General features: G+C 39.5%; 3 protein-coding genes across 6 annotated transcripts; 1 reads left to right on the top strand and 2 right to left on the bottom strand.

The window, feature by feature from the left end:
- Positions 1 to 98: 98 nt before the first annotated feature.
- Positions 99 to 15,102, bottom strand: nprl3 (NPR3-like, GATOR1 complex subunit). 4 transcript variants are annotated; one of them, XM_017719001.2, is made up of 14 exons: positions 14,370 to 15,102; positions 14,107 to 14,176; positions 10,347 to 10,385; positions 9,281 to 9,413; positions 8,443 to 8,517; positions 5,760 to 5,913; positions 5,155 to 5,233; positions 4,863 to 5,000; positions 4,155 to 4,311; positions 2,616 to 2,722; positions 2,316 to 2,445; positions 1,062 to 1,251; positions 772 to 964; positions 99 to 515 (listed from the first exon to the last, which is right to left on the bottom strand). In XM_017719001.2, exons 1-14 carry the CDS (start codon positions 14,557 to 14,559, stop codon positions 350 to 352), a joined length of 1,821 nt encoding a protein of 606 aa, XP_017574490.1. In that variant the 5' UTR covers positions 14,560 to 15,102; the 3' UTR covers positions 99 to 349. The 4 variants fall into 4 exon arrangements, with proteins under 4 accessions (XP_017574490.1, XP_017574489.1, XP_037391433.1 ...); XM_017719000.2 differs by having other exon boundaries at positions 5,155 to 5,236; positions 14,370 to 14,559; XM_017719002.2 differs by lacking the exon at positions 10,347 to 10,385 and having other exon boundaries at positions 350 to 515; positions 5,155 to 5,236; positions 14,370 to 14,559.
- A 2,755-nt stretch (positions 15,103 to 17,857) lies between these two features.
- On the bottom strand, positions 17,858 to 18,671 carry hbba2 (hemoglobin, beta adult 2). The gene is made up of 3 exons (XM_017718999.2): positions 18,515 to 18,671; positions 18,165 to 18,387; positions 17,858 to 18,074 (listed from the first exon to the last, which is right to left on the bottom strand). Exons 1-3 carry the CDS (start codon positions 18,604 to 18,606, stop codon positions 17,946 to 17,948), a joined length of 444 nt encoding a protein of 147 aa, XP_017574488.1. The 5' UTR covers positions 18,607 to 18,671; the 3' UTR covers positions 17,858 to 17,945.
- Positions 18,672 to 21,044: 2,373 nt separating this feature from the next.
- Positions 21,045 to 21,906, top strand: LOC108440227 (hemoglobin subunit alpha-like). The gene is made up of 3 exons (XM_017718998.2): positions 21,045 to 21,196; positions 21,323 to 21,530; positions 21,668 to 21,906. The coding sequence occupies exons 1-3, from the start codon at positions 21,102 to 21,104 to the stop codon at positions 21,794 to 21,796; spliced, it is 432 nt and encodes a 143-aa protein (XP_017574487.1). The 5' UTR covers positions 21,045 to 21,101; the 3' UTR covers positions 21,797 to 21,906.
- Positions 21,907 to 25,426: the final 3,520 nt, after the last annotated feature.

The raw sequence follows: 25,426 nt of genomic DNA on the forward strand, positions 1-25,426 counted from the left end.
GCAATGCTAACTATCCATTTTATGGCCATCCAATGGCATAAGACACAGTAGCAATTATGAATAATATTCTCCAACATTTTGAAGGAAAAAATGCATGCTTTGAGACAAAGGCAAAATATTTTATGTCAAAATATATGTACAGTAAACTAGGCATGCCATGTTGCATGTTTTCTTACAGAACAAAGTCATATTTAAATCCCTGTCAGACCGACAAGAATGTTAGCCAGCGAGGGTGACCTTCTAGCACTTAAATGATTAGTAATACTGCCAGCATGCATAGCGCACAGTATTATATCTGTAGGTCCAGATGGTATTTTGCTATGTGAAGCTTCAACTCAAAACTCTTGTGTTACTCTGGTGGGGATTGGAACAGAGAAATGATGGGGTCCTCGTGGTTGGTAACCACTAAAACACTGCGGAACTTGTCGAAAAGAGTCTTCAGCTGGGAGCGTCGCATGTTTTCATTGTACATTATCTCCTCCAGGTGATGATGGCCTCTAAAGTAGTGCAGCAACCTGTGGAAGATGTTAATCAAGACTTAGGAATTCTTCTTGCAAAAAACTAACACGGCCAATAACGGATGAAAGCTTATGGGGGATAATTTATCATGAGGTAATTTGTAAAATAGTAGCCCTACATGCTTCCATTTGCAGTTTTCCATGTTAAGTTTTATATTTATATAAATCACTACATGTATAATCAAATATGAAGGAAACCACAAAGTTTCCACCTTGACCACATTACGTGTCACAGGCACATCACAGTGCATACCTGGCAAACATGCGAAGGTCTTCAGGGTTCTGCGCAGCTGGCACACTGAGGATGGCTTGTCGTTCATGCTCTGTCAGACTGGCTAGCAGTGTCTCAGTCATCCTCTTATTTAGTGGAGAGTCTCCACCTGGCAGCAGCTCTGCACTGGAGTTATCCATGCTGGGGCTGGTCAGTGTCATGTCATCACTGCTGGCTAGAAGCAAATAATGGATTAGGCTATTTAGGCTAGTCTACAGGGTCAGAGCATCACCACAAGCACTGAGGCCAAGGCAAGCAGTGATTGGACATACTTGGAGAGCCAAAGCTGAGGGCGCTGGGTGTGCTCAGGCTGCGACCAGTCATGCGGCTTGCCAGCAGTGGCTCATCATCTGGTGGAGCTGGCTGGTCCTCGCTGGGTGGCACCATTAAGCACACATAGGTGTGCAGCTGGATCAGCAACCGGCGCTGCAGCATCCACACCACCATCTGGATCAGCTGGGCCTGGACAAAGAGCACACACCGAGGAGGCTTCAACAGAGATACTTCAGCAAGAGATAATTTGCTAATAAATAATGAAGGGTAGTAGGAGTTAGTTAGCATTACACAAATGTCATCGTATACCAGCATCAATAATCTTACCAATTGCATGACATTTGATATTTGCCATATACATGGAACTACAGATACACACTAAAACATACAATATTTCATGGCCAGAGAGAGCATTACTGGCCTTACTCTCTGGGTGGGTAGGATAATCCTCCCTCTCCCCCAATCATTCATGCATAATTCTAGCCAATGTGAGTGTCTGTCAGTTAATGCAACACAATTAGCAGTTAGTACTCTCCTCCAAGTGTGTTGAGCTAGAGGCAGCAGTACATTTTGGGGGAAAAAAAGTTGAGAGTAAAAAGTTTAATAATTTACACCCACAACTGCATTCTCAAACTAGCCCAATTTGGCAGGAAGACTGTGAACCTGGCAACACACACTCCCAGCCTGGTAGCATTATATGATAGGGTGAAACCTTGCCAGCAGGTGGGAAATTGCCATGACTAAATCTGGAAGATAAACTGGGTAAAAATCCCCCCAAAAAACAAAAACACAGAATACAGAATTTATGTATAGAATCTGTGGAGTACAGATTTAACCACACCCCCACCAACTGAACGGTGCAAAGGAACTCCTCTGGAGACTCTGGCTTTATAGATTTATGGAATAAATAATATGATTTTTTTCCTAAACATTTATTTAGAGGGCTGGAAAACTGATGTAGACTATTTGACAACATGACTGAACTTTTTTTAAATAAAGTTTAAGATATGAAGTGATAAAGGTATGGCTTCCATACCATAAAACTGAAACTGGGTAGGTCTGCATACTTGCATGCTATCTTAGTAGGTTTTTTAGTGCTAATGCAGGCATGACAGCATCAGAATGAGAATCAGAATCCTTTATTGATCCCAGAGGGAAACTGCAGTTGTTACAGTTGCAACCATTTATGTAAAAAAGCAGAGACTAACCGTAAGAGGTAATGAGATTCTCAGCCCCTTGTTGATCATACTGACCTCGTGTACAGGAGCGTCCAGCGGGTTTCGGAACTCTGACAGAGACACAGGTAAAGAGAACTTGGCTAACATGGATGGCAGATCATGACCAGGAAACTGCTGGGCAAACTGCTGGGCTAATGGAGAGTACCTAAGATGAGACATAAAGCAACATAAAAATGTATGGAAGGTGGGAGTTTTGCAAAATTTTTACAAACTGTGTGCTTGTGAAAATATCTCACGAATTAAATTCAGATTCAGTCAACATATGCGCTATACAGAGCAAACCATTTTCTGCATGGAAACAGGATGTGCACTTACAGACAGATGTTGGCATGTGGAGAGAGCATGTAGACATTGTTCTCGCATAGTGGATACACAATAATGGCTTTACCCCAATACACCAAGTGAGCAGCTATTTGAAAGACCTGTGGGAGGCATCAGAAAATTGATTGAAAGCCTGTGTTTGCTCATAAGGTCACGCAAACATAAAAACTTAAAAAGACATTATATAATATATTAAAGACATTATTTTGTACCAAAAGATAAACAATCTAATAATACAGACTAGAAAATGTGACCAGTTAGTCTAAAACAATATAGTTTCTTTCACAATACTGCACAAAATCAATCTAAAACCCATCTTGTTTTAAGTAGACCTTGCCCTTTTCACTTTCTAAAAAAAAAATCAACCTAAAAGTTGTTTAATGCTAATATTTACATGCCTTAAAGCAAGGGCTAGGGAACTGAAGGCTAGTGTACAGCACTATTTGACCATTTCTAACATACTAAATATCCTGTTAATTATTAGATGATTTGAATAAGATGTGTTCGAGGACGAAAATCACGAAGCTGTGCAGGGCTAAGGACCTCCAGGACTAGAGTTTCCCCATTACTGCCCTGTAGGATGTGTGTCCTGTTTGCAGACTTTGGTAAAAACCATGTCCACTAGGTGGCAGTCTGAGACTAATTATAACAGAGTAGCAAACGTGTTTACCAACCTTAAAGATTTTTAAATTATTTAAATATCATAAATCTACATAGTTTGAAGGTTTCTTTAATTAGTGACATTAACTGTATTCTTAAAAGTATAATTAACTCAGAATTCAAGATTTTAAAAAGTCTTCGTTCGGCTGCTCCCTTTAGGGGTCGCCACCGCGGATCATCTGCCTCCATCTTGCCCTCTCCACTGCCTCCTCTACTTTTACACCAACCATCTCCACGTCCACCTTCACTACATCCATAAACCTTCTCTGAGGTCTACCTCTTCTCCTTCATCTCCAACATTCTTTGCCCATTATATCCACTATTCCTCCTCAACACATGCCCAAACCAACTCAACCTGGCCTCTCTGGCTTTATCTCCAAACTGCTCCACCTTCACTGTCCCTCTGATCTGCTCATTTCTAATCTTGTCCATCCTTGTCACTCCCAACGAAAATCTCAGCATCTTCATCTCCGCCACCTCCAGCTCAGCCTCCTGTCTTTTAGACTGAGCCACAGTCTCCAAACCAAACATCATAGCAGGACGCACTACTGTCTTGTAAACCTTCCCTTTCACTCTTGCTGCTATCCTTCTGTCACACATCAGCCGTGACACCCATCTCCACCCACTCCATCCTGCCTGCACCCTGGTGAAAGATCTAAATTTGTAAATATATTAAGAAAAAAAAAAATCAACTGGAGCTTTGCAAATACATAAAAATATGTATCTAAAATACCTTGGATGTCACACCTGTACTTTCAAAACTTGACTTGATATCGCCCAAATGGAGAGAGCCCAGAATGTATCGGTCCTGCCTAAACTAGTACCTGCTATTGTTTTAAACTCACTTTAACCAGCAAAAATGTTCTGAACCACCTGCAGAAGAGCCAGGTCGGCATCCTGAGCCAGCTGCTGCAGATTCTTCATGGCCGAACAGATTTTGATGAGTCGCACCAGAGCAGGAGAGCAGTCAAGAGGGAGCTGAGCCAGCAGGGCCTTCTCACTGTCCAGCAGCAGCAAAGCATGGTACGGCCTACAGGGACAACAGGTAGGCTTTATGTGCCATATCTGATCGCATGCAAATGCTCCATAGAGAGAAATAGAAAAAAAAACAAGGCTATACCACATTACACAGCTAGGTGGCAGTCCAACTCTTAGGGTTATACACACATTTTGGACTTCTATTTTGTTTTTAAATTGCTTCATAATGATTGTTTTATACCTTATGTTTAAATGATGTTCGGAAAATTATATATAAATAAAACCACTGCCTTAATTACTACAACAGATGACATTAGCAGTGGTTCTCCATTCCTGTCTTGGGAAGTCCTGCACACCTTTATATTTTTCTTGATGTAGCTCACTAAAATGTCTCAATACCAAACCATTCATGATATGAGCCAGAAAACAGGAAATATTGGTAACGTTACTGGGCAGCTTTATGAGACTTAGGAGTCTCTTTAGGAGACCTGACAACCACTTATATAAAAACAGTAAGAGTACAGGCAGCACATGCAGACTCTGACCACTAGAGGTGCTGTCTGAGAGGATAGAGAACATAGAGAGACCCCCCCCCCCCCTCACCGGATGGCCTTGAGGCTGCGCTCTAGGGCCTCTGGGGGAATGTGGTTCCCTCCCACTCTATGGATCTTGTGGGGCAGACAGAAGCTGACCTCCAGCCAGTTGTTAATGTGAAGTCGCACCACTCCAGTTGTGCAGAGGCTGAGGAGGAAGCATTTACACAGAATCGACTACACAAATATCTAAACTCACTCATTAGCACTCATTAACTGCGACTTCATAAAATCTTGCACCTCCTTATGTTTTCAGATTGTAAAAAAGTGAATATCTAAATAGCTCTATCTAAAACACTCACCTGTCATAGGCTTCTTTCAGGTCTCTTGCCAGTTTACACTTGGGAAGTATGTGTCGAAAGGGTGACTGAGGTGTGCCATCTGCTGGAAATGTAAACACAAATTTGAAAATAAAAATGACAAAATGGATGTGAGCCTTGTTGATCGAGTTACTAAGAGCAAAGCCATCTGAGACAATGTCCACTTATTTCACAAGGTCACCACTTGTATCTTGTAATCTACTTTGCAGCCATACAAAAATGGCCAAACTGAATTCATTCTGTATAAAATAACTATCTTGATTGCACTGCATGATCTGAAGACAGATTTGCTAACTGCAAGACCTCCCATGTCGAAAGCAGTCATTGTAAAAGATTTTTACTAACCAGGGTCTCACAGAAACTTGAATTGAATTAGATCATTTCACTCCCCACAGGATACAATTACATATACAACCTTCATTTAATGGCTAGAGTAATAATATAATTATTATTTATTACAATCCTCCTGGCATTATTTTGAAAAACAAGGCTATTTTATTCTTTCTTCTTAAAATGACTGATAAACACAAATAAGAAAGGAGGGTGAGTGGTGGAGTTGGCAAATTGTTTTTACTGAATGGACTCACTCTCTGTCATTGTAGTGATCTCATCCTGCATGGCCAGCATTAGTTTGGCCTCTCTGGTGAGGTATTGGCAACGGCGCTCCTCATGCTGCAGGGCAATGGCAATGCGCCGGGACAGGTTATGCATACAGCTGATCACTGATGGGTCTGCGTTGGCCTGTGTGGGGCAGCAGAGACACAGAGGTGGAGGGATGGTGGGGGCAGGAAAGTGGGGGGGGGGGACTATATGTAAAAACAGTTTCAAAGGAACAATTGTTGTTTAAAATATAATAATCAATACTGATTTACATATGCATATTCACTAAAATAAAAATAATAACATTGTTTAAACCTCTTAATTTTAATATATGCTTTCAAATTAATTTGTCAAAGTGCCACAAACTGACTTTTATGTGAAGATTCACTCATAATGTATTCCATCAGCATTCATACCTAAATGTATTACAAAATGTATAAATAAATACACAACAGTCCCAAAACAAGTGTAAATAATAATAATAATAAGTAATATGGAAATAAGACTTGCCAGTGAACTGGCTTGCTAAGTTCTGTAATACTTTTGCAGAGTCAGGGTGGGCAGAGTGCCTGAGGGAGAGGTGTGAGGGAGGGAGGGGTATGCAGGCCCCTGATAGACGCATGACTGTGCGCTTTGCATTGCCGAGGGAGTTGACAAAGCTCTGTGTTATGCTGAGTCATGATGGCACAGGGAGCAGGGGTGAGGGCAGGGGCAGCCTGACTAAGCAAAAAGCCTAGCTCTGCCCACCGCTCTGTCGGTCTGATAGACAGCATGCTGGGGCTTATCAGAGCCCACTCCCTTTCTGAGAAGCAGCTCAGCTGAACCCCACAAACAGCTGATTCACTTTTAAGACATAGTTGACTAAGCACTTACTGTAACAATGCAATAAAAAATAAATATAAATATAAAATAAAAATAATAAGAATGACACACACACACACACACACACACACAATCCTTTCGACTGGCTGGTAAAATTTTGCAAACACTGACGTTTTCTGTTTTACAAGCAGAAATCTGTTCAAATCTTGCTGTTTTCTGTGCAAAGACTGCAGAACCGAAGGCAATTTACAGAAGTACCACTGTAGAAATGCCTTATTGCATGCGTTTTATGCTCTTATGATACCAGCACTGAAGCAAATGATTTTCAATGTGGGCTTTTAACAATAGTTTGGAAAAGCTTATTCTTCATGACAAGGACTGTTTTGTTTCTTCACATTAAAAAAAAAGCTATTGAGGGTATGTTCAATGTTTTTAATCAGCACACATAAAAAAATAAGAGGTCAAAACTGTTTTATTTAGTTAAAGAGTTTAGTTTAGTTTAAACAAAGACTATTGGACATCTTCCCAAATGTTTATACATGCAATGCTGTTCCACAATAAAATTGGAAATAGACTGATAACACTTAGTAAACTACCATGCCAAATTCTGGGGAACTTTTGCTGAGTCAGAGTGGGCAGAGTGCCTCAGGGATGCTAAGAAGATCTTTTTTTTATCCTCAAATTTAATAGAATTGGAAAAAAAATATAACCTAAAATATAAAATGAGCCATTACTTTTGCATAGTATACATTTTATATTTTATTTTTTCATCCAATATGTTAAATTCAGTAAATAAACAGTAATTGTGCCTTAGAAGAGTTTCTCTGCAGAGGGTGTGTACTTCTTTTCACTAAGGAAATCAACAAAACACAGCAAAATAAGGTGAGCAGGTCACTCAAGCTTTTGAATATGACTTTACAGCACTGTAAAAAAAGGCTACAGTACAAAATTATATGACTATAAATACTAGAATAAATGGAATAAATAAAAACACAAACAAAACATTCCTTGAAGAATCCCAGTACTTACAGTTAACATTCAGTTCCTGCTTCAGCTTGTCAATACTTCTTTAAGTTAATAAATGCTGCTGATGGAATTTAACAAATCCATGCGATTGCCATGGAGAGCAGTGAAATCGGGAACCGAAGCGGAGTTCGTCTTATGGTATTATATTCATGTATGCACAGAAGTAGTTTTTTTAAGGTTATTTCAACAAATGTTAAATGATCTTTTGTTTCAGAGAAACTCTTTTTGCACAACATCAAACTGATGGTAGACTCTTTTTGTGCAGAAAGCCTGGAGTAGAATTCCAACCAGGATACACTAAGAGTACTGTAAAGCACAGAGGTAGAAACACCAAAATCTGTGGCTGTTTTTCTTAGAGTGGTATCGGTGAGCTTGTGTTCACTGACGGGATCATGAACTCAAAAAGCCTGCTCCTTTTGAAAGAATACTTTGACAAATAGAAAATTACAATCTTTAAAGGTTAAAAAATAAATGGCACATGGTTCGACATTTCCTTTTCCAACACAGTTAACTCTTCTAATACATTTTTAAATATGGCACAAGTATATACGTATGTATGTTTATTTATTTGTTTGTTTGTTTGCATGCATTTTCCCCAATATCTTGGTCAGAACCGCACAGAAGAAAAACACCTGGTTCCCGACTTTTCCCTGACATTGCATGTTTTTTTTTGTACATTCCATCAGCAGCAAGCCTGTCCTGAATAGATATACTAAGCAATGTCTGGTAATAGGAGAGGAGAAAAGAGAGGTTTGGAAAAAGTTAAGCTAACACACTGGCAAAAAAGGTATACAAAAGGTACACTTCATAAAGTTTTCTTACCCTTAATGCAAATACAACACTGAATAGGATCATGGTGGGCATTTCTCTTTTGGGTGAAGGGTCTGTCTTAGAGACCTAGGAAAGCACAATGCACTGTCAATTTATCAAGCATGAGTTTCTCACATTGCATAAATTCAAAGATTTGGCAAAAATATAAATGGCTAAAATGTCTAGAGGCTGGCTTTATATACAGTGTATCCAGGGAGAATCACATTCCATAGCCTCATACACGGATGTACAGAGTTGTACAAATCCCTAGCAGATGCTTCTGAACTAGCCAGGCTCAGTGGCCATAGCGGTTTAATAAAATAAAAAATAAAAAGTAAAAATGCAACACAAATGTTTGAACTACAAACACAAAATGCTGCCACACATGTAGACAAACATTGTTCAAGCAAATGGCAGTGTAGCCCATGATGATAATATACTGCTCAGCCAATAGTAACCCACAGAGCCAGAGGAGAAGAACTGCATCACTAGGTGGTGCTATTCTCAACTACAAGCAAAACAATGTATTTAAAGGTTCATTAAAAAGGGAAAAGGTGAATAGTTTTGCTTTTCCCCTTGCTTAATGATTACAAGGCAGTTATAATGCCTTTACTTAAAGTTGCAAAAGTCAGTGACTACTATGCTGCAGTATTCATTACACTTGAAACACAGCAACTTGAAGCAGCTTGTACCCACCTACCAAGTGGACTCTCAACCAGTAGGTGGAGCTCTTGGGCTGAAAACTCATTCTGCCTCTTATTTGCTACTGCTCTCATGGACAGCCACTTGTTGACCTCACTGGGTTGTAGTTGCAGTTATGTTGTACCTCTTATTGCCATCGGTCTCTCACCTGAATGGTGTGGGGGGGCTGCAGGAGGGTGGGATGTCCAACAAAGCGAACATTGTCAATCTTCAGTTCAAACTTTTTGCCGCACATGTCTGATTTGGTGGCCAAGATGGTAGCAAGAATAATATCAGAGAATCTTTAGGGAAGAAAAGATGGTAGATGAGAGAAAACAATGAGAGAACAACAACCAGCAGCACAGAGCAGGAGCAAGCTCTAATTCAATCTCCCAGTCATCAACAGGGGTTTGATTGGATTACAACAGCTAGGCTAATGAGCACTAGGGTTTATGGATTCAAACCCCTTACTAGGGAATGTACAGGGGGAGGGCAAAAAGGCAAATGATTCGGGCCAGAGCCTGCTGAATGATTAACTGGGCTTAGAATGAGAGGAACTCGAAGAAGCACTTAGAAGAGGAGAGTCTCTGACAGAGAAGCAATCTTCAGATGGAGATGACAGACTCATGCTTGCTCTGCTCATGCTGTAGGCTTAGATCATCCACTTCATTTATGGCATTCAATTAAAAGGTGAGCCAAACCCCAAAAAGGCCCAATGGTGCAAAAAAGCCAGTGGCCCCATTCAGACCTTTAGTCTGGATCAGTGATGAGAATGTTTCGCCAAGAGAAATGAAAAGAAACCAAGTCGTGAATTTGCGTTTTGTGGGTGTTGCTGTCCCAATGCACCTCTTCTTCATTACAAGAATATTCCAAATTTTCTTTGACATTTTCTTTGAATTACAATGATATCATGTTTGAAATTACAATGGAAATCATGTTTCATGAACACTTCACTTCGTCTCATATTGTCCATTAATATTAGATCAAGCACAGAAAAGTACAATTCATTCTGTTTATTTAATCTGTGATTCATATTATCCATTGTTTTGCCCCAGGATTTCATCATGGAATTACATTTAGGCTGGATTTGCATGTAACACACAAAACAAGACATATACTGTGTACAGATACGAATAAGAAAGAAAAAAAAAAAATTAAAAAAAGGGAGGAAAGGTAAATAAGCATGAGGTGTTCTACACAGAGAGGGAAGGTGGTTTAGAATGATTTTATCTTACCCTGCTACCAACTGTTCATCAGTTAGTGGAGTTTGTTCTCTGAAATGGGAATATGGCCATAAACAAAGAAATAAAGCAAACAAAAAGGAAAAAAGGCAGCAGACAAGTTGACAGAATTCACAAAATAAGAATGTTGAAAACAAAATTAAATTAGCAAACCACTGAAGAGTGAGGTGAGTTTACAAAGAAATGTAAAGTAACCAGTCAAACTGCAGAGAGGCTTGTTTTATTGTTTGCTACAGCTTGCTCTCTTGACATATCACTTACAGCTACAGCAGCAACTAAGCCATTTATGTTGCATTTCTTTGTCTTTGTATGCCAGTCAACTTGCAAGGCTAATGAATGTGTCATAATTTCTATATGTGTGTTTGTCTCAATTGAGTCTGTAAGCATTCAAGCAGTTGTTACATACACCACATTACCCAAATTATGTGGACAGCCCTTCTAAATAGTGGTTTTCCTAATCCAGCTATACCCATTGCTAACAGGTGCATGAAATCAATACAGTCATGCAATCTTTATAAACAAAACACTGGTAGTAGAATGGGGCGTGTCAGTCTGTTAAATTTGTCCCCTTTTAGAGCTGCATCAGTCAACAGCTATAAGTGCTGTTATTGTGAAGAGGAAATTTTAGGACAAAAACAGCTCAGCTACAAAGAAGTATGCTACACAAGCTCACAGAATGGATCCACGTAGTGGATAAAAATCAAAGTCTCAAATGGCCTTTGGAAGCAAAAACAAGATCTGGGCTTCATGGTTTGAATCTCTATGATCGAGCAGCCACACAAGCCTCAGGTCACCATGTGCTAAACATTGGCTGGAGTGCTGTAACTCCACTGGACTGGACTCTGAAGCAATGGAAATGTGTTCTCTGATGCAATGAATAACAATTCACCATCTGGCAGTCTGACGGGCAAATCTGGACTTTGTGGATACCACTAGTAAGATGCCTGCTCAAAGGCCCAGTGCCAGCTGTTACTTTTGGCGGAGGAGGAATAATGGTCTGGGGCATGTTTTTAATCTTTTAGGCCGTCTAGTTCCATTGAAGGGAAATTTTAGAGCTAAAGCACACAGTGATGTTGTACAGAACTGTGTGCCTCCAACAGAAAGTCTCTGTCCTGTTTTTGCATGACAAGGAAAGATGCAAATGAAGTTTATTGGTCTGCACAGAGCCCTCAATCCCATTAAACACCTTTAGGATAATATGGAAAGATGACTGTGAACCAGGCCTTATCATCCCACATCAACGCCCAACCTGACTAGTGCTCTTGCAGCTGGATGGAAGCAAATCTCCTCAGACATGTTCCAAAATCAGGTAGAATTTTCGTTTGTTTTTGCAAAGTGAAATCTGTTACAGCAGGAAAGACATAATGCATTTGTAATGTCCACTGAGAAAGATGTTCAACAAGCATATGGATGTGATGTTCAGATGTCCACTTTAGGGCATGTAGTGCATGAATACTCCAACACCACACTTTACCGTGTAGCTATATTTGAAACATAAATGAACATAAGAAAAAGACAGCTAAAGTGAAATAGGATAAACATTACTATCACGTGTGATGAATATTACTATTATGTCTATGTACAAGACTAACATGCAGCCAGAAAACAACATACAATTACTCCCTCATTAACTGGATCATCAGACCTGATAAACTGTGCTCAAAATTTTTGTTTGCCCATGACTGACCTTGTGCAAGGTTTCCACACATAAATACACTCTACCAAATATCACAAGTCAGTTTTCTATTAAACACTAAATGACAGTTTGCTGGACATGGATGAAGAAATAAACTCAGACTAAATGGAAATTCCACTGAACACCCTTTTAGGCTAGGTTTAGGCTTAATCCAGGAGACCTGACCCCATGAAAATCCATAATTTCATCCTCTTTAAATGAACTGAAAAAGCATCTGTGTAATTCTACTTTTTATTTAGTCTAACTGCATTCAATACAGATTTTTTGTGAGCAAAAAAGTAATTTGTTGTCAGATTGTAAAAGAGGATCCGATAACAGAAGTGGGCTTCTAGAATTCTAACAGTTTTAGACCAGTAAAGCAAGTTATGTGTATTTACGACAGTAAAGAAAAAAAACAAAAAAACACAGAGCTACACTCATGAAAAACATCACAAATGCATTCCCCTCTAATATCTAAACATTGTTTATGTTGTAATTAATATAGTTTATATTAGTTTGTTTGTTTTCTGAAGGACTAAGCTAGGGTTGTTACTGTTAACTGTTACTGTTGACATTATTAGGCTTACTTAAGGATCTAAAAATCATCTTAGGGGTGAAGAATGATCCCTTGTAACATCCTTTCCTCCTTTAATTAAAATGCAGCCATGCAAGAAACTATTCCTAATACAGATATAGGAAGAGAGCACTGGTTCTACTAAACTAAGAGGCTTCAATATTCTGACTCAGGCCTACACGTTCTCCAGCAACTCTGTAATTTGGACAGCAACTGTAAAATAAACAAAAAAAATCCATAAAAAATGGAGGGCAGAAGAAACTTACAGTGCAAAAACAACAAAGACATAAAGAACAAACGTTTTTGTTTGGATTCAAAAGTGATTAATTTTTGACTTTTATATCAAAATTGTCCCCGGAGGAGGAGGGGGGGGGGGGGGGTTGGGGGGGTTGTCTAGATGTATGTATATTACTAAAGCGGTTGTCAATTTATTGTCTTCGTTTGTTAAACTATCACTGTCAAAAAAAAATTATCTCTGTATTTGACAAAAAAAAAATATTTTACAAAAATCTTACACTTAAAGCTAAAAAATTAATAAGATTTTGTTTCAACAGTGACAAAAGTAGAACCCTCTATATAATGTACTGGCTAGTATAAATCAGCCAACGAATGCCAACTGGTTGAATAATTTGTTGCTCAACATATCCACCTCATCACAGTTCTATACTTTAGTGTTATAAATATAATAGTGTTTGGATGACTGGCCAAATTCCTACTTGTGTGGTCTTTTTTGACCACCACCATTACCATGGTCATTCCCAGTTCAATATCTCAGACAGATTCAAAGTCTGACTTCTCTCAGAAAGCAAAAGCTTACAAATATCACCAACTGTTGTTGCTGTTTAAATGAATTCAATATGGATTTATTCTTTTTTTGTGAACAAAAAGTACGCTGCTGTCAGAATGCAAAAGAGGACACAATAACAGAAATAGGCTTCTGCAGTATTACTATTAACATCAGTATAGGACCCATTGGACATCAAAGGCCTAAAATGCCTAAAACATTTAACCCATTAGCTCATGTAACTACAAGCACAGTGTATTAAGATTTAAAATAAATGTCTTATTTAGACAACCAGAGATGTGCAATTTGTCATTTCTTAATCACGATCTTGATATCGGCCTTTGCACTGCTGATGCTGCAGAAAACTGCAATATGTGAACGACCACGTTAACAAATCACATTTGTAAATGTCATGTTTTGTTTTTCACCGCGTGCTGCGAGAATCCTCACCAATCACAGTTCCAAATGTGTCCTTCCATGGGTGTTCAGATGAGAAAGATTAATTTGGTCAAAATAAAACACTCCAATCTTTAACCACATCACATCGTTAACTCGCCGGTACATGTTTTAATGTACTGCAAGGAAAACTGGAATTCCAATCTGTAGCAATATAATCACAATAATAGTGCACTGTCAACATTGTGCAGCCATACAAGTCCGGTCAAGCACATCGTTCATCCTGTACAAAGCATCAACAGTTCAGAGTGATTTTGCACAATACCTTGAGTCTCCATCGGAGTCATCTGTGGAATCGCCTGTGGTCCTCAGCACATATGGACTCCTCTGTTTAGCTTAAAAAAAGACATCACCCACTTAGAGCCAATCAGTACTCGTGCTGCCACTTGCAGATGGTGAAATTAAACCATATTTAAGAATACAGTTCCTAATTAATATAAATATATATGTAAGTCATTTAGCCTGTATCTCAAACGTTTGGACACAGACAGCCCGAAGAATCCTCATCATCATTACGGCGGCACTTACTTGCAGATGATGATGTGTTTTCAGACACCTTCAGAAAAGGATATCGGAAGAGCAGCTTGTTTCCCCGGCTACCTGAACTGACTAAAATTACGCTTATAGGACTATTGTTTTCTCCGTTTTTATGGAGGATAGCGTCTGGTTGCCTGGGCATTGACCTGGGATCTAAATCTAGTGAGGACTGCTTGTACATGGTAACGTATATAATTCAAGAAAGCGTGATGTATTGACAAATAACAGGTTCTAGTCACACATCTAGCTAGACACTCATTTAACCAGCAAACTAACAGGTTCGAGTGGTAATCATTTCAGAGCGTAACCGAGGTTAGTTAACCTAGCTAACGCTAACTAATCTACGCCCATAGGGCTGGGTAACGTCCCGGGCTCCAATGCATGGCAATACAAAGTTACTGAAAACCAACATACGGTGGTAAGTCGGAAGAATTGTCTAGTTATGAGCTGAAGGTCACTAAATCTCTTCTTTCCGCAGGCTAAAGTTAGTTAGCTAGTTAGCTGTGATCGGTGACAGCACGGACAACGACAATTGCACAGCTAACCTAACCTGTGAGTAATAAAGCGGTAAACCAGAGCTTCCATCAGACTGGACAGCTGGGAATTCACGTTAAGTATTTATCGATTAGTGTAAAGAAGCGTTCGTGCGCTTTATTTTGCTTACATGCCTAGCTGCTTGTTAGCGTTTTTCAAGGCTAAATGTTGTGAGTTGCAGTCTATTCGGACGTAGGAACCACAAACACAACGCATCATGGTTCCGCGCTGCACCTTTAAAATACGTTGATATTATACTGTGAAATGAACGCTGAAGGTAATGATCTGATTTACATATACACTTACATTACACTGTATTACGACCTCGACATCCTTGAAGATGCAGTTGCCTGGGTTATGAGAAGCAGGTTCTACAGCCAACTTCAAAGGCTGAATAGAAGCAGATTAAAGATGTAATAAATCCTGGAGTGGAGGCTTCTGTGTAATGGTGTGGTAAATGTGTATTCTTCTTTTTCCTGTTGCGAAAAAATAAATGAATTTTTTGATTATGACACTTAACAATCAGTAAAGGTCTCTGACTTTTGTGCAGCACTGTATAACTCTGTCCTCATGGGCTCATCTGTCTGTAGGGAACATGATGCAGGATGATTCATCTGACCGTATGACATCCCTGTAGAGCAGTGGCTGCAGTCGTTACAGCACTGAACTCACAAATGTGCATCCATCTTTGTGATGAGGGGTTTATGCACTGCAACCCTGCTGTAATTTCCCTCTCTGTGTTCCCTCACTGTTTTTGCTCGGTCTGATCACATCCTGCATTGGCGTTCTTGGCCACCTGAGAATCAGCTGCTGTTCTGTTTTTCCTTGCACAGCCATCGATTGTGTGCTTTTGACAACAGTTTCCGCCAAATTCCAACCAGCAGTCTTTGTGACCGAAGCCTCAGTAACGAAGTCATTTAGGTCATTTCCTCTTGCTATCATTATCTAAATCTGAGGTCGACCTGGCCTGTTTAGCACACCTGAAATATCGGTAGTCATTGTGCTTCTCCACTCATTTATTGGTATATATAAAGTTGTACACACAATGATTGATTGTTTATTAAAGTTTATTCAAATAAAATGTGACTGAAGCTTTACTTATCTTTCTGCAGGTCAAATTATGTTTTTTGTTGATTTTCTAAGGCTGGAATAGGTTAATATGTCCTCTACAGAGAACGCACTTCTGCACACTTTTGTGTACAATTACAGTATATTTGCTGAATTTAACAAACAAGTGTGCACTAAAATTGCAGAAAAATGCCACGTTTACCTTCGCTCCCAGTAGAGGATGTGTTAACTTACTTTCACTTAAACATTAACAAAACATTTAATTGGACCAGTGGTATCCAAACTTTTGCACATGACCTGTGATATAATTCACAAACGTAAACAAAAACTCCATGTAGAGCCACTGTACTTTCACATTATGTGTAAACATTCCCTCCAATCTGTTTTGTTTGCTGTCATTTACATCATAGAAAGACACAGTGCAGTGCTTGATATTAAACAAGTCTATGGCAAAATGTAATGATTGATTTCATAATAATAATTAGCTCACTAAACACTTACATTTATATCACAGAACAGGGCAAAATAGCTCAAGTTTCATTTGAGTTAGCTTGAGTTAAATGCAGTAGGTCTTCAGGCAAAGTGGGACAGTTAAGCATATTGGCACTCTGTTGTTTTGTTGTAGTCTACAACACTCAGTGCCACTCAGGCTAAAAAACACCCATCAAACACGATCTTTAACTCATTGATGCCTGTGTTTGAAATTTTCCTTTGACGCACATGTTCTCGGAGTATATCTGAGCAAAAATCTGCAGTTTTTTTTTCTCAAATGGATTAAACCATTTGACTGAAAAGGGAGTTTTCTTAACCAACTAAACAAAGTTGTTGATGGTGAATGGGTAAAGCAGATGAAGGTGGGAACAAATATTTCAGCATGAAATGGAGATGGGAACCAATTTTATAGATTTTATTCTATTTCCCCTGTGTCAGTGGCTGTCAGACACAGTCAGTGTTGTATGTCGTGTGAGCTTGTGTGTGTCTCCGCAGCACTCGTATGATAAGGGGGCTTCTTGCCTCTTTGACTTCCAAACTGAAAATGTCAGCAAGGTTTTTTTTTTGTTGTTTTTTTTTGGAGCATGCGTCTGTCCAAACATAATGAAGACATTTGTATGGAGGTTATACACATCTATTCATTTTTTATTAAAGAAAGCAGTGTTAGTTTCCAAACAGATATAAAGACATTTTTGATTCTTCTCTAAAACTATTAAAACAGTGTGATTACTCTAATGTGATTACTCTAATGTGATTGCTCTAATGTGAGCTACAATTTTTCAGCATTACTTCAGACATTGAATGAATGAACACTATGATGGATTTGCAATTTATGTGTGCAACCTTTATACAGTTGTACTACTTATGCAGTCCATATTCCTCTGTATCTTTCAGTGTTGGGCTAACATTAAAGGTTCCAGTAGACTTTTCAGAGGATTGTGCTTTCTTGTAAAACCCCCTGCTTCTGGTGTGTGGCAACAAACATTTGTGAATCGCACACTGCGTTTGTCTACAATATTCTACGCCCAGTCACACCCTTTCTAAAAAGAAAAATAATTTGCCATATGTGACAGGAACTTACTGAAAACTTGATATTAATGAATGTAAAAATGGTTTATTAGGCTAAAGGTAATAAACGTACTCCATTAGACAAAGTTTGTACTTTATAGACACAGTTAATGGTATGGGCTGTGAAAGAAAGGCTATAGCTGACCTTTCCAGTGTGGCAGTGAAGGCACACTGGCTTCTGGTGAGAAACTGTGAGTGCTGTCTATTCTCTATAACTGGTACAGTGTGTACGCCCCCTATTTCTTCTAAGTGCATCTAAAGGTATAATGTTTAAGTGCCAACAAAAGGCTGGAAAGAGTCACAGAATCCACACAGTGTAGATGATTCAACCTTTATTTTATTTCAATCATGTGACGTAAAGCCATCAAATACTGCCCAGATGCAAACACTGTCTTGGTAGGAAGTTTAAAAGTAACGGCTGCTCAGAGCTGCAACAACGACTGCCAGAAATTTCTGAAATGTGCCCTGAACTTGGGGGGAGAACGCACCTCCTAATTTGATGGAAACCACAATGGTGAGGCAATCGGCCAGCAGCTGTGGAGCATAAAAACACCGCGTTAGTACAGCAGACGACAGTGTGGCTGCTTAACTTCCATTAATGTCTAAACGGAGGATGCTACATACTCTGAAGTTATCAGGGTCCACGTTGAGTTTCTCACAGTGGAGCAGGCTCAGACTGGAGTAGGTCGCCTTTATGTTGTCCAGGTTCTTCACAGCCTTGTCCAGAGCTCCCAGCACGACTTTGCCGTGCGCAGCCACCTTAGGGTTTCCCATAATGGCAGCCGCACTGGACAAATCTCCAAAGGATCCGAAATACCGCTGAGTCCAGGGGTAGACGATCAGCAGTCTGCCGCAAAGAGTCACAGAATAGATGTAGATGTTATTATATGATTCGATGTTGTTTATTATTAGGTGATAGAACATGATGGCATGTTACTACGAACACGGCACCGTTTACCACTAGACGACTTTACCTGCCCAGAGCCTGGGGTCCGATCTCATCAATATTCACTTTGCCCCAGACGCCCGCAATGGCACTGCGCTCGGCATCTGACCACTCCACCATATTGTCAGCTTCTGCTTGTCTCGCGGGTTTCCAGCAATTAACGTTATTAATGTGGAGCGAAATGTGGAAGCGGACTTTATTTATTCACGCCGGACCTCCGCCCCCTGCGAGGCACGGACACTGATTGGCCATTGGCTGCTTGGTTGATCACTGGTAATCCGGAAAATTCTCCCTAATCTTCCTTCACCTGAAACTTCAACTTTAAATTATATTTGGATAAACAGTTTTACTCGTTCTCCCTCGTAACTGTGAGAATAGCGTCATTAACATTCAGAATTTCTAATGATAATGTAACGGAATACAATCACTGTTCTGATAACTCGGACACTTCAAAGCTCATCTAGTAATGATGTTCATTTGAATACATTTCGATCTATTTAAAAAAAAAAAAAAAAAAAAAAAAAATATATATATATATATGCATTTTTAAATGGTTCAATACAGTAAAAAAGGCTGTTCTATTGCTAAGATGTCAGGGTTGTAATAATAGAATAATTTTTTGGTGGTACATAGAACCGGATTTAAAAGGTTCTACATGGAACCATCTACAGCACATGCTGCAAAGAACCCTTTAATCACACAAATGGTTCCTTGAGAGTTCCTGATTCTATATAAAACCAATGTATTCACTCAACAGCCCTTGAAGAACCATCTTTTTAAAGAGTGTGTGCAGAACGTATGTCTCTAATCAGAACATTGTCTTCACCCTTGAAGAACCATCTTTTTAAAGTGTGCTACTACAAGTACAACATTCTGAAATTTAAACAGCATTTTTATATTGTGCTGTTGATTGTTTGTAGTGGCAGTGGTACAGCCCGAAACAAGCCTACAAAATACACAAAGGTTTACATCATTTATTCATATATTTGTTGGCTTGACTGATTGACTGACTCGCCAAACCAGTCACTGTTATTTTCACATTCGGTCATCAGAGGCTGAAGTCGTAGCTAAACTCACGCCTGATGAACCTCTGAGAGAATGTCAACACTTTGGACGCTGTTTTCTGATTCATCCCCACGCCTGCAGCTTTCACTGCTGTGCTCGCGTGTTGACACATTTTTTTTTTTGACTTCGATTTAACTCATTGCACTTTTCCAAGTTTAGACGATGCAGCTTTTTTTATCTAGTAATTCAGACCCGTTCCGCCCATTAAATGTTTTAATGGGCTATAATCTTCTGTGATAACCCAGAATGTCCTGTTCTTTCTATCTGGCAGAGGGGTTGCTGTCCTCAGATGACCCTCTTCTCATGCCAAATGAGATGTGCTGAGTTTGATTCATGCCGCTGAAACACTTGAATTTGGAGGGGCTTTAACTCATTTAAGAAAAGAAAAGCACAAAACAGAAGAAAAACTCACAGGGAAATAACAGGGAATTGCGTCCTTAACGCGGGAATTATTATAGGAGTTCAAGATGTCTAAAGACAATAAGCCAGCAAACAGTAAACTTTAACGTGTCAAAAAACTTTACTGTGTAAAAAAACACAACGACGTGTCCAAACATACTTTACAACCTAAGCAACTAAACTAAACTGAATTATGAATCACACATAAAGTGAAGCTGCTTTTAACGCACCATTTCCAATTGAATTAAAGCAATGGGTTAAAAAAACAAACAAACAAACAAACAAAAAAACAAACATCAGGACGCATAAAAGTGTTCCCATACTGCAAAAATATGTTCCAGGTGTATTTATTAAACATGTTTTGCACTGTATGAAAATTACAATATAAACTCAGTACTATAAATATATTTTACATGCATTTATTTGAGTTCATTGTTATGGTAAAGTGTATGCACTGAACTGTATAAACTAAATGGTACTGACTCCTGTGTTTTGTACTGTACTTTGCAATAAGCATGAACACGTGGTAACAAAGCCAATGCATCTCAAATCAAAGGATATAAGACAATAACTGTAATTTCACAGCGTATCAGTGCCTACAACACTTGCATTTGCCACGTTAAAGGTTCAATATTTAAAATGAAAATACTGGAATAGAAAGTCATTTCATAGATATTCCCGGGCAGTAAAGTGCATATATGTACTTTTATTAGATACATTTCTAGACGTAGTATTTCCCATCCATTTGAAAACAAATGTATTTTAACATATGTTTAGCTAATATGGCAATACACTCTGAAAAACATGTTAAGTGCTGGAATGTATTTTGGCGTGGATTGCAATGAATATGAAAGGTTTTTTTTTCAAATATATTATTGGTACAATATTGTATTTCAAATATTAAAAACACATGTTCATATATTTGTTTTCATACGAGTTAAATAGGTGTGTTGCTTATTATATCAGAGACTCGTGTTGTTTGATGAAGCTAGATGACCAGCGGTGCGCCGGACTGAGCTGATGGTGTGGGATGTTTGCGGTGGCGCTGGTCGTTGCGCTGGGTGTGGCGACTACAGGCGCTATAAAAACGCCGCGCTCTCACACTCTTACTAACTTTCTCCTCTTGCAATACAGAAGAAGAAAAGAGCGAAATGAGTCTGACAGCTAAAGACAAGGCCGTGGTCAAGGCTTTCTGGGGTAAAATTGGTGGAAAGGCTGACGCAATTGGCCAAGAAGCTCTAGCCAGGTAAGCGTGTTACCGTCCTTTATCACCCTGCCAGTTCTTTTACATTTAAAACGAAAGAAATCAAAGCACCGCGTTTATCGATAAAATATGCATGCCCACGGATCCTTCTCCTCCTCCTCTCTACAGAATGTTTATCGCCTACCCTCAGACCAAAACTTATTTCGCTCACTGGCCTGACCTCTCTCCCGGTTCCGAGTCTGTAAAGAAGCACGGCAAAACCGTGATTGGCGCCATCACTGCGGCTGTGGAAAAGATGGATGACCTCATCGGTGGACTGAGCTCCCTGAGCGATTTACACGCTTTCAAGCTGCGCGTCGACCCTGGAAACTTCAAGGTAGGCCGTGACCTCATTAGCCGAGCGTTTGTATAACATGATGCTGTATGGACGCGTGAGTAAGTTAAGCAAAATATTATGAATGTCTGTTTTTTTATTTATGTATTTAGTTATTTATGTATTGCTATTTTTTCCAGATTTTGTCTCACAACATCCTCGTGGCTCTTGCCGTCAATTTCCCAGGCGATTTCACCCCTGAAGTGCACGTTTCCGTGGACAAGTTTCTCGCAGCCCTGTCTGCAGCTCTCGCTGACAAATACAGATAAACAAAGCAAGGTCATTCATGTGTGGCTCGAGGCACAGCTGTCCCACAGCTGTCCGCTACAGTCTGAATTAAAACAGTGCAAATTTTACCAAATAAAGTCATTTTAATGTGTCTCGTCTTTTGGTCAATAAGTTGGTCTTGGACAACAGACGGTTCCTTCATTGTAGTGATGGTGAACCTATAAATATGATTTGCATGCATACATATGCTGCTTTTAAACCTAAGTAACCGGGTCAACCTGAAAGTTTATTTAACTTTAAAAGTGAGGTAACGAATGTAAAACGCGAATTATTCTTCTGTTAAACGTTTAATGACGTTCGAAAAGTTAACCAAGTTACTTACTTTGCTTTTAGGTTGTACAAAGCGTCTCTTAATAAATGTGGTGGAGCTTGATGCTGCAGCTGATGGTGCTCTCTTATTCAAGAGGCAATGATATGGCGACATTCAGGACCACGGGCATGAACAGTTCCTCGTGATATGGAGTGTTTTTCTTAGAAAACAAAAGCGACAGTCTTAAAAAAGAACCGTAACGTAAAGGCGCCAAAAGTCTTCTAGGTGAAGCATTTATGGCTTCCCAAAAAACTTTTCAATGGAAAGTTACGTTTGAAGAAAGGCTTTTGAATGAGAAGTTTAAGAGTCTTTAAGAGAATAAAAAAGAGAGGTACAAACAGTCACTGGGGTGTCACCCTCAAGGATACAGCTTAGTACTTTTTGTCAGAGAACATGATTGAAGTGATATATTCTACGTTGTATTGACTCCACACGCCTCGTCTCAAACATTGCTTGATTGCCTACGGGATCAATGACGTGAGTGAATGAGTGAGTGAGTGAGTGAGTGAGTGAGTGAGTGAGTGAGTGAGTGAGTCTGTCTGTCTGTCTGTCTGTCTGTCTGTCTGTCATCGGGTTATGAAAAAGTAAAAATATGTACTTTTCACCTGGGAAGCACTTATTCGAGGTATACATTGAAACTTTAAGCCACTGTTGCACCTTTGAGGGTACATTTACATTGTTTGTACCTTGTTGAACGAAAAACAGCACCTTTATTTGTAACAGTGAACAAGTACAGTACCCCCAAAACAATTCAGACACTTTAACCACCTCACCATTGCTAAACTTTCAACCACTTTTTTAGGTTACTTCATAAAATGATTTACAAAATGATATTCGTTTCAGAGAAAGAAAAAAAGATGGTTCTTCAAGACGATCCTTCAACTATTTGCATGCTTGAACGGTTCTTTGGTGAAATGGTTCTTCAAGACGATTGAAAATGTTTTATAATGTTTTATAAGAATATTTTTTTTGGAAATTGCTCTAAAGGGCGCCAAAAAGTGTTGTTCTGTTGTTACGAGAAGAATCCTTTTTGGTCCCATACGGAACAATTTTTCAAAGAGTTTGTGAATAGAACCTTAGTGACCATTCACCAAACTGAAGCAGGAAATGGTTCTAAGTCATGGTTCTAGAGAGAGTGCAATGGTAATCTTTCATGTTTTAGCAGAGCAGGCGATTAAACCCAAATCTCCAGAAAAGGCAGGCTGGAATTGACCGCTGGGGGCGCCCAGCGCCGATTACACGCTTCCAAGCCGAGCCACTGGCTCTGCCCTCAGAGCGAGGATGAGCCTCAGCTTCAGCTTCAACTTTGGTTGAAACATAACCGACACTTTTATCCTGGTTACAGTCTGCGATGTCGGGAATACAGCATATCCCAGATATACACTGGGAAAATACCAAATTATCATGGATGAAAATATTTAGATGCAAAACTTTTCTTGACAGGGATGTACAGTCAAGTCACACGAAGATCGTAAAACCGCAGTGCGATAAAACCAAAGCCAACTAACTCGGGCTCACCACGTTCTGCTTTACAACTAAACTCACTCATTTACAGCTTGAACACACTTTCTCGTTTATTTGAGATGCTAAGTCATAAATTTGAGATCTTATTAAGATAAATCTTATTTTTTTAAATATATGTAACATGGCCGTAACTAGATATGAGGACACTGAGTTCCGGACCTCGGTGGTTTCAGAAGAATTTTTTCCCTTTACTCCATTCCGTAGTAACAGCGCCGAGACGATAATGCAGTAGTCCAACCAGGGGCGCAGCCGCGGTGGCGCAGGCCACCCACCCAAATGGGGACAGGATATTTATCACGCCTAATTTTTTATTATATGAAATTAGACTCGTTTTCTTGTGAGCGCTGTCACTGTATTATGGCCAATCAAAATCTGCCAAGCTCCGCCTTATTTTCTTCAACTCTCCCACTGCTTAGCAACTGTTGCTCAAGGTTTTATGAGATCCAAAAATCCGCTTATCCTCATGGGTCGGGGGACCTATCCCAGGTCCGGCAGACACACAGGCATTATACAGTCACACACACACGCACATCTGGGCGATTGGCCTGACAACACATCTGTGGGAGGAAATTCAGACACAGGGTGGACATGCAGACTCCACGCATCAGCAAAACATGTACGTTGCTATTTGTCAACAAAATACACATATGAATTTCATCTACTTATCGCGTCATGTGTCGCAGGTGTCTTCCTGTCTTCCCCGTCTAACACAGACTTCATCGAGGCAGTTAGAGCTTTTTCATATTATATGTAAATGAGACAATCTGCACATATATTGTTACTGATCCATCATTACAAAACAAAGCTATTATAATGTAGACTTAGACAGCTTAGAAACAAAACTGAGCAGAGTCATTGGTGAGATTCAGTCAACAAAGATATGGTGTTTCGGAATCTTATCAGCAAGAATCTCGGGTCCAAGGCCTTGAAGATTCCCAAAAGGTCACATTTCATCCAGTTATACACTGACTAAAACACCCAGCTCTCCTCTACCATCGGTCACCGCCCTGTCTGTTGACATAGACTGGATAAAAATGTTCTTAAGCAAGAATTCATAATATTCAAAATTGAAACCTCGGCTTCTGAGCAAAAGACTTTGCGTGCAAGAGAGAGACTGAACCCACTGGCGCCGAGGCAGAACAACCAAGGGTGAATAGAAACCTGGTGGTGTTAACACAAACTGCTTGCTCTGCTCACTGGTTTATGAGGTAGGAGAGCAAGGTAGATATTTAATTGTATGGGCTATGGACAGTCAGCTAAAAGCTAACAGTGATATATGCACAGTGGCTAACGACGACAAATTTATTTCCCTCACGAACCTTTTTTACCTTTATATCAGTTTCTGTGGTGAAAAATACAACAGAGGGACATACCCAGCCATTACCGTGTCTTGGGATGTCTTAAGCCATGTCTAAAGACCCATTATGAAGATGTCTTAGGATATCTTGAGGCATGTCTTAAGAAATGGAGACATGTCTTTCTAACATGCCTCAGCCAACATGTGACAGAAATGATCATGTGCAGGTGTGAGCTTATACTGATAACTATATCTGTTAAAGCTGTGTTAAAGGAGAATTCCACAAATTTTAAGCACAATTTCATCTTTAAGATGCAAAAAAGCAGTTTGATAAAAAATGTTCCACTGTGGAAAACTTACAGAGTCAGAGTTGTTCACAGTGGCAGTGACAAGAACCAGACATTTGAAGAGTTCAATGCCTCTAATCTCTCTCACAGAGAATTATTACATGTAATGATTATTAATAAGACCTAAACTCTA

This window comes from Pygocentrus nattereri, chromosome 27, assembly GCF_015220715.1.
Source record: "Pygocentrus nattereri isolate fPygNat1 chromosome 27, fPygNat1.pri, whole genome shotgun sequence".
Lineage (NCBI taxonomy): Eukaryota > Metazoa > Chordata > Actinopteri > Characiformes > Serrasalmidae > Pygocentrus > Pygocentrus nattereri.

What these genes read in the sequence shown, in the direction of transcription:
- nprl3 (XM_017719000.2), bottom strand. Translation starts at nt 14,559, where the DNA reads ATGTACAAGCAGTCCTCACTAGATTTAGATCCCAGGTCAATGCCCAGG. An exon ending in CGCAGCCTCAAGGCCATCCG is followed by an intron (nt 4,312 to 4,862) that starts GTGAGGGGGGGG and finishes TTGTCCCTGTAG; the next exon opens with GCCGTACCATGCTTTGCTGC. An exon ending in CCACATGCCAACATCTGTCT is followed by an intron (nt 2,446 to 2,615) that starts GTAAGTGCACAT and finishes GTCTCATCTTAG; the next exon opens with GTACTCTCCATTAGCCCAGC.
- hbba2 (XM_017718999.2), bottom strand. Translation starts at nt 18,606, where the DNA reads ATGGTGGAGTGGTCAGATGCCGAGCGCAGTGCCATTGCGGGCGTCTGG. An exon ending in GGACCCCAGGCTCTGGGCAG is followed by an intron (nt 18,388 to 18,514) that starts GTAAAGTCGTCT and finishes TCTTTGCGGCAG; the next exon opens with ACTGCTGATCGTCTACCCCT. An exon ending in TGGACCCTGATAACTTCAGA is followed by an intron (nt 18,075 to 18,164) that starts GTATGTAGCATC and finishes TATGCTCCACAG; the next exon opens with CTGCTGGCCGATTGCCTCAC.
- LOC108440227 (XM_017718998.2), top strand. Translation starts at nt 21,102, where the DNA reads ATGAGTCTGACAGCTAAAGACAAGGCCGTGGTCAAGGCTTTCTGGGGT. An exon ending in GGCCAAGAAGCTCTAGCCAG is followed by an intron (nt 21,197 to 21,322) that starts GTAAGCGTGTTA and finishes TCCTCTCTACAG; the next exon opens with AATGTTTATCGCCTACCCTC. An exon ending in TCGACCCTGGAAACTTCAAG is followed by an intron (nt 21,531 to 21,667) that starts GTAGGCCGTGAC and finishes TATTTTTTCCAG; the next exon opens with ATTTTGTCTCACAACATCCT.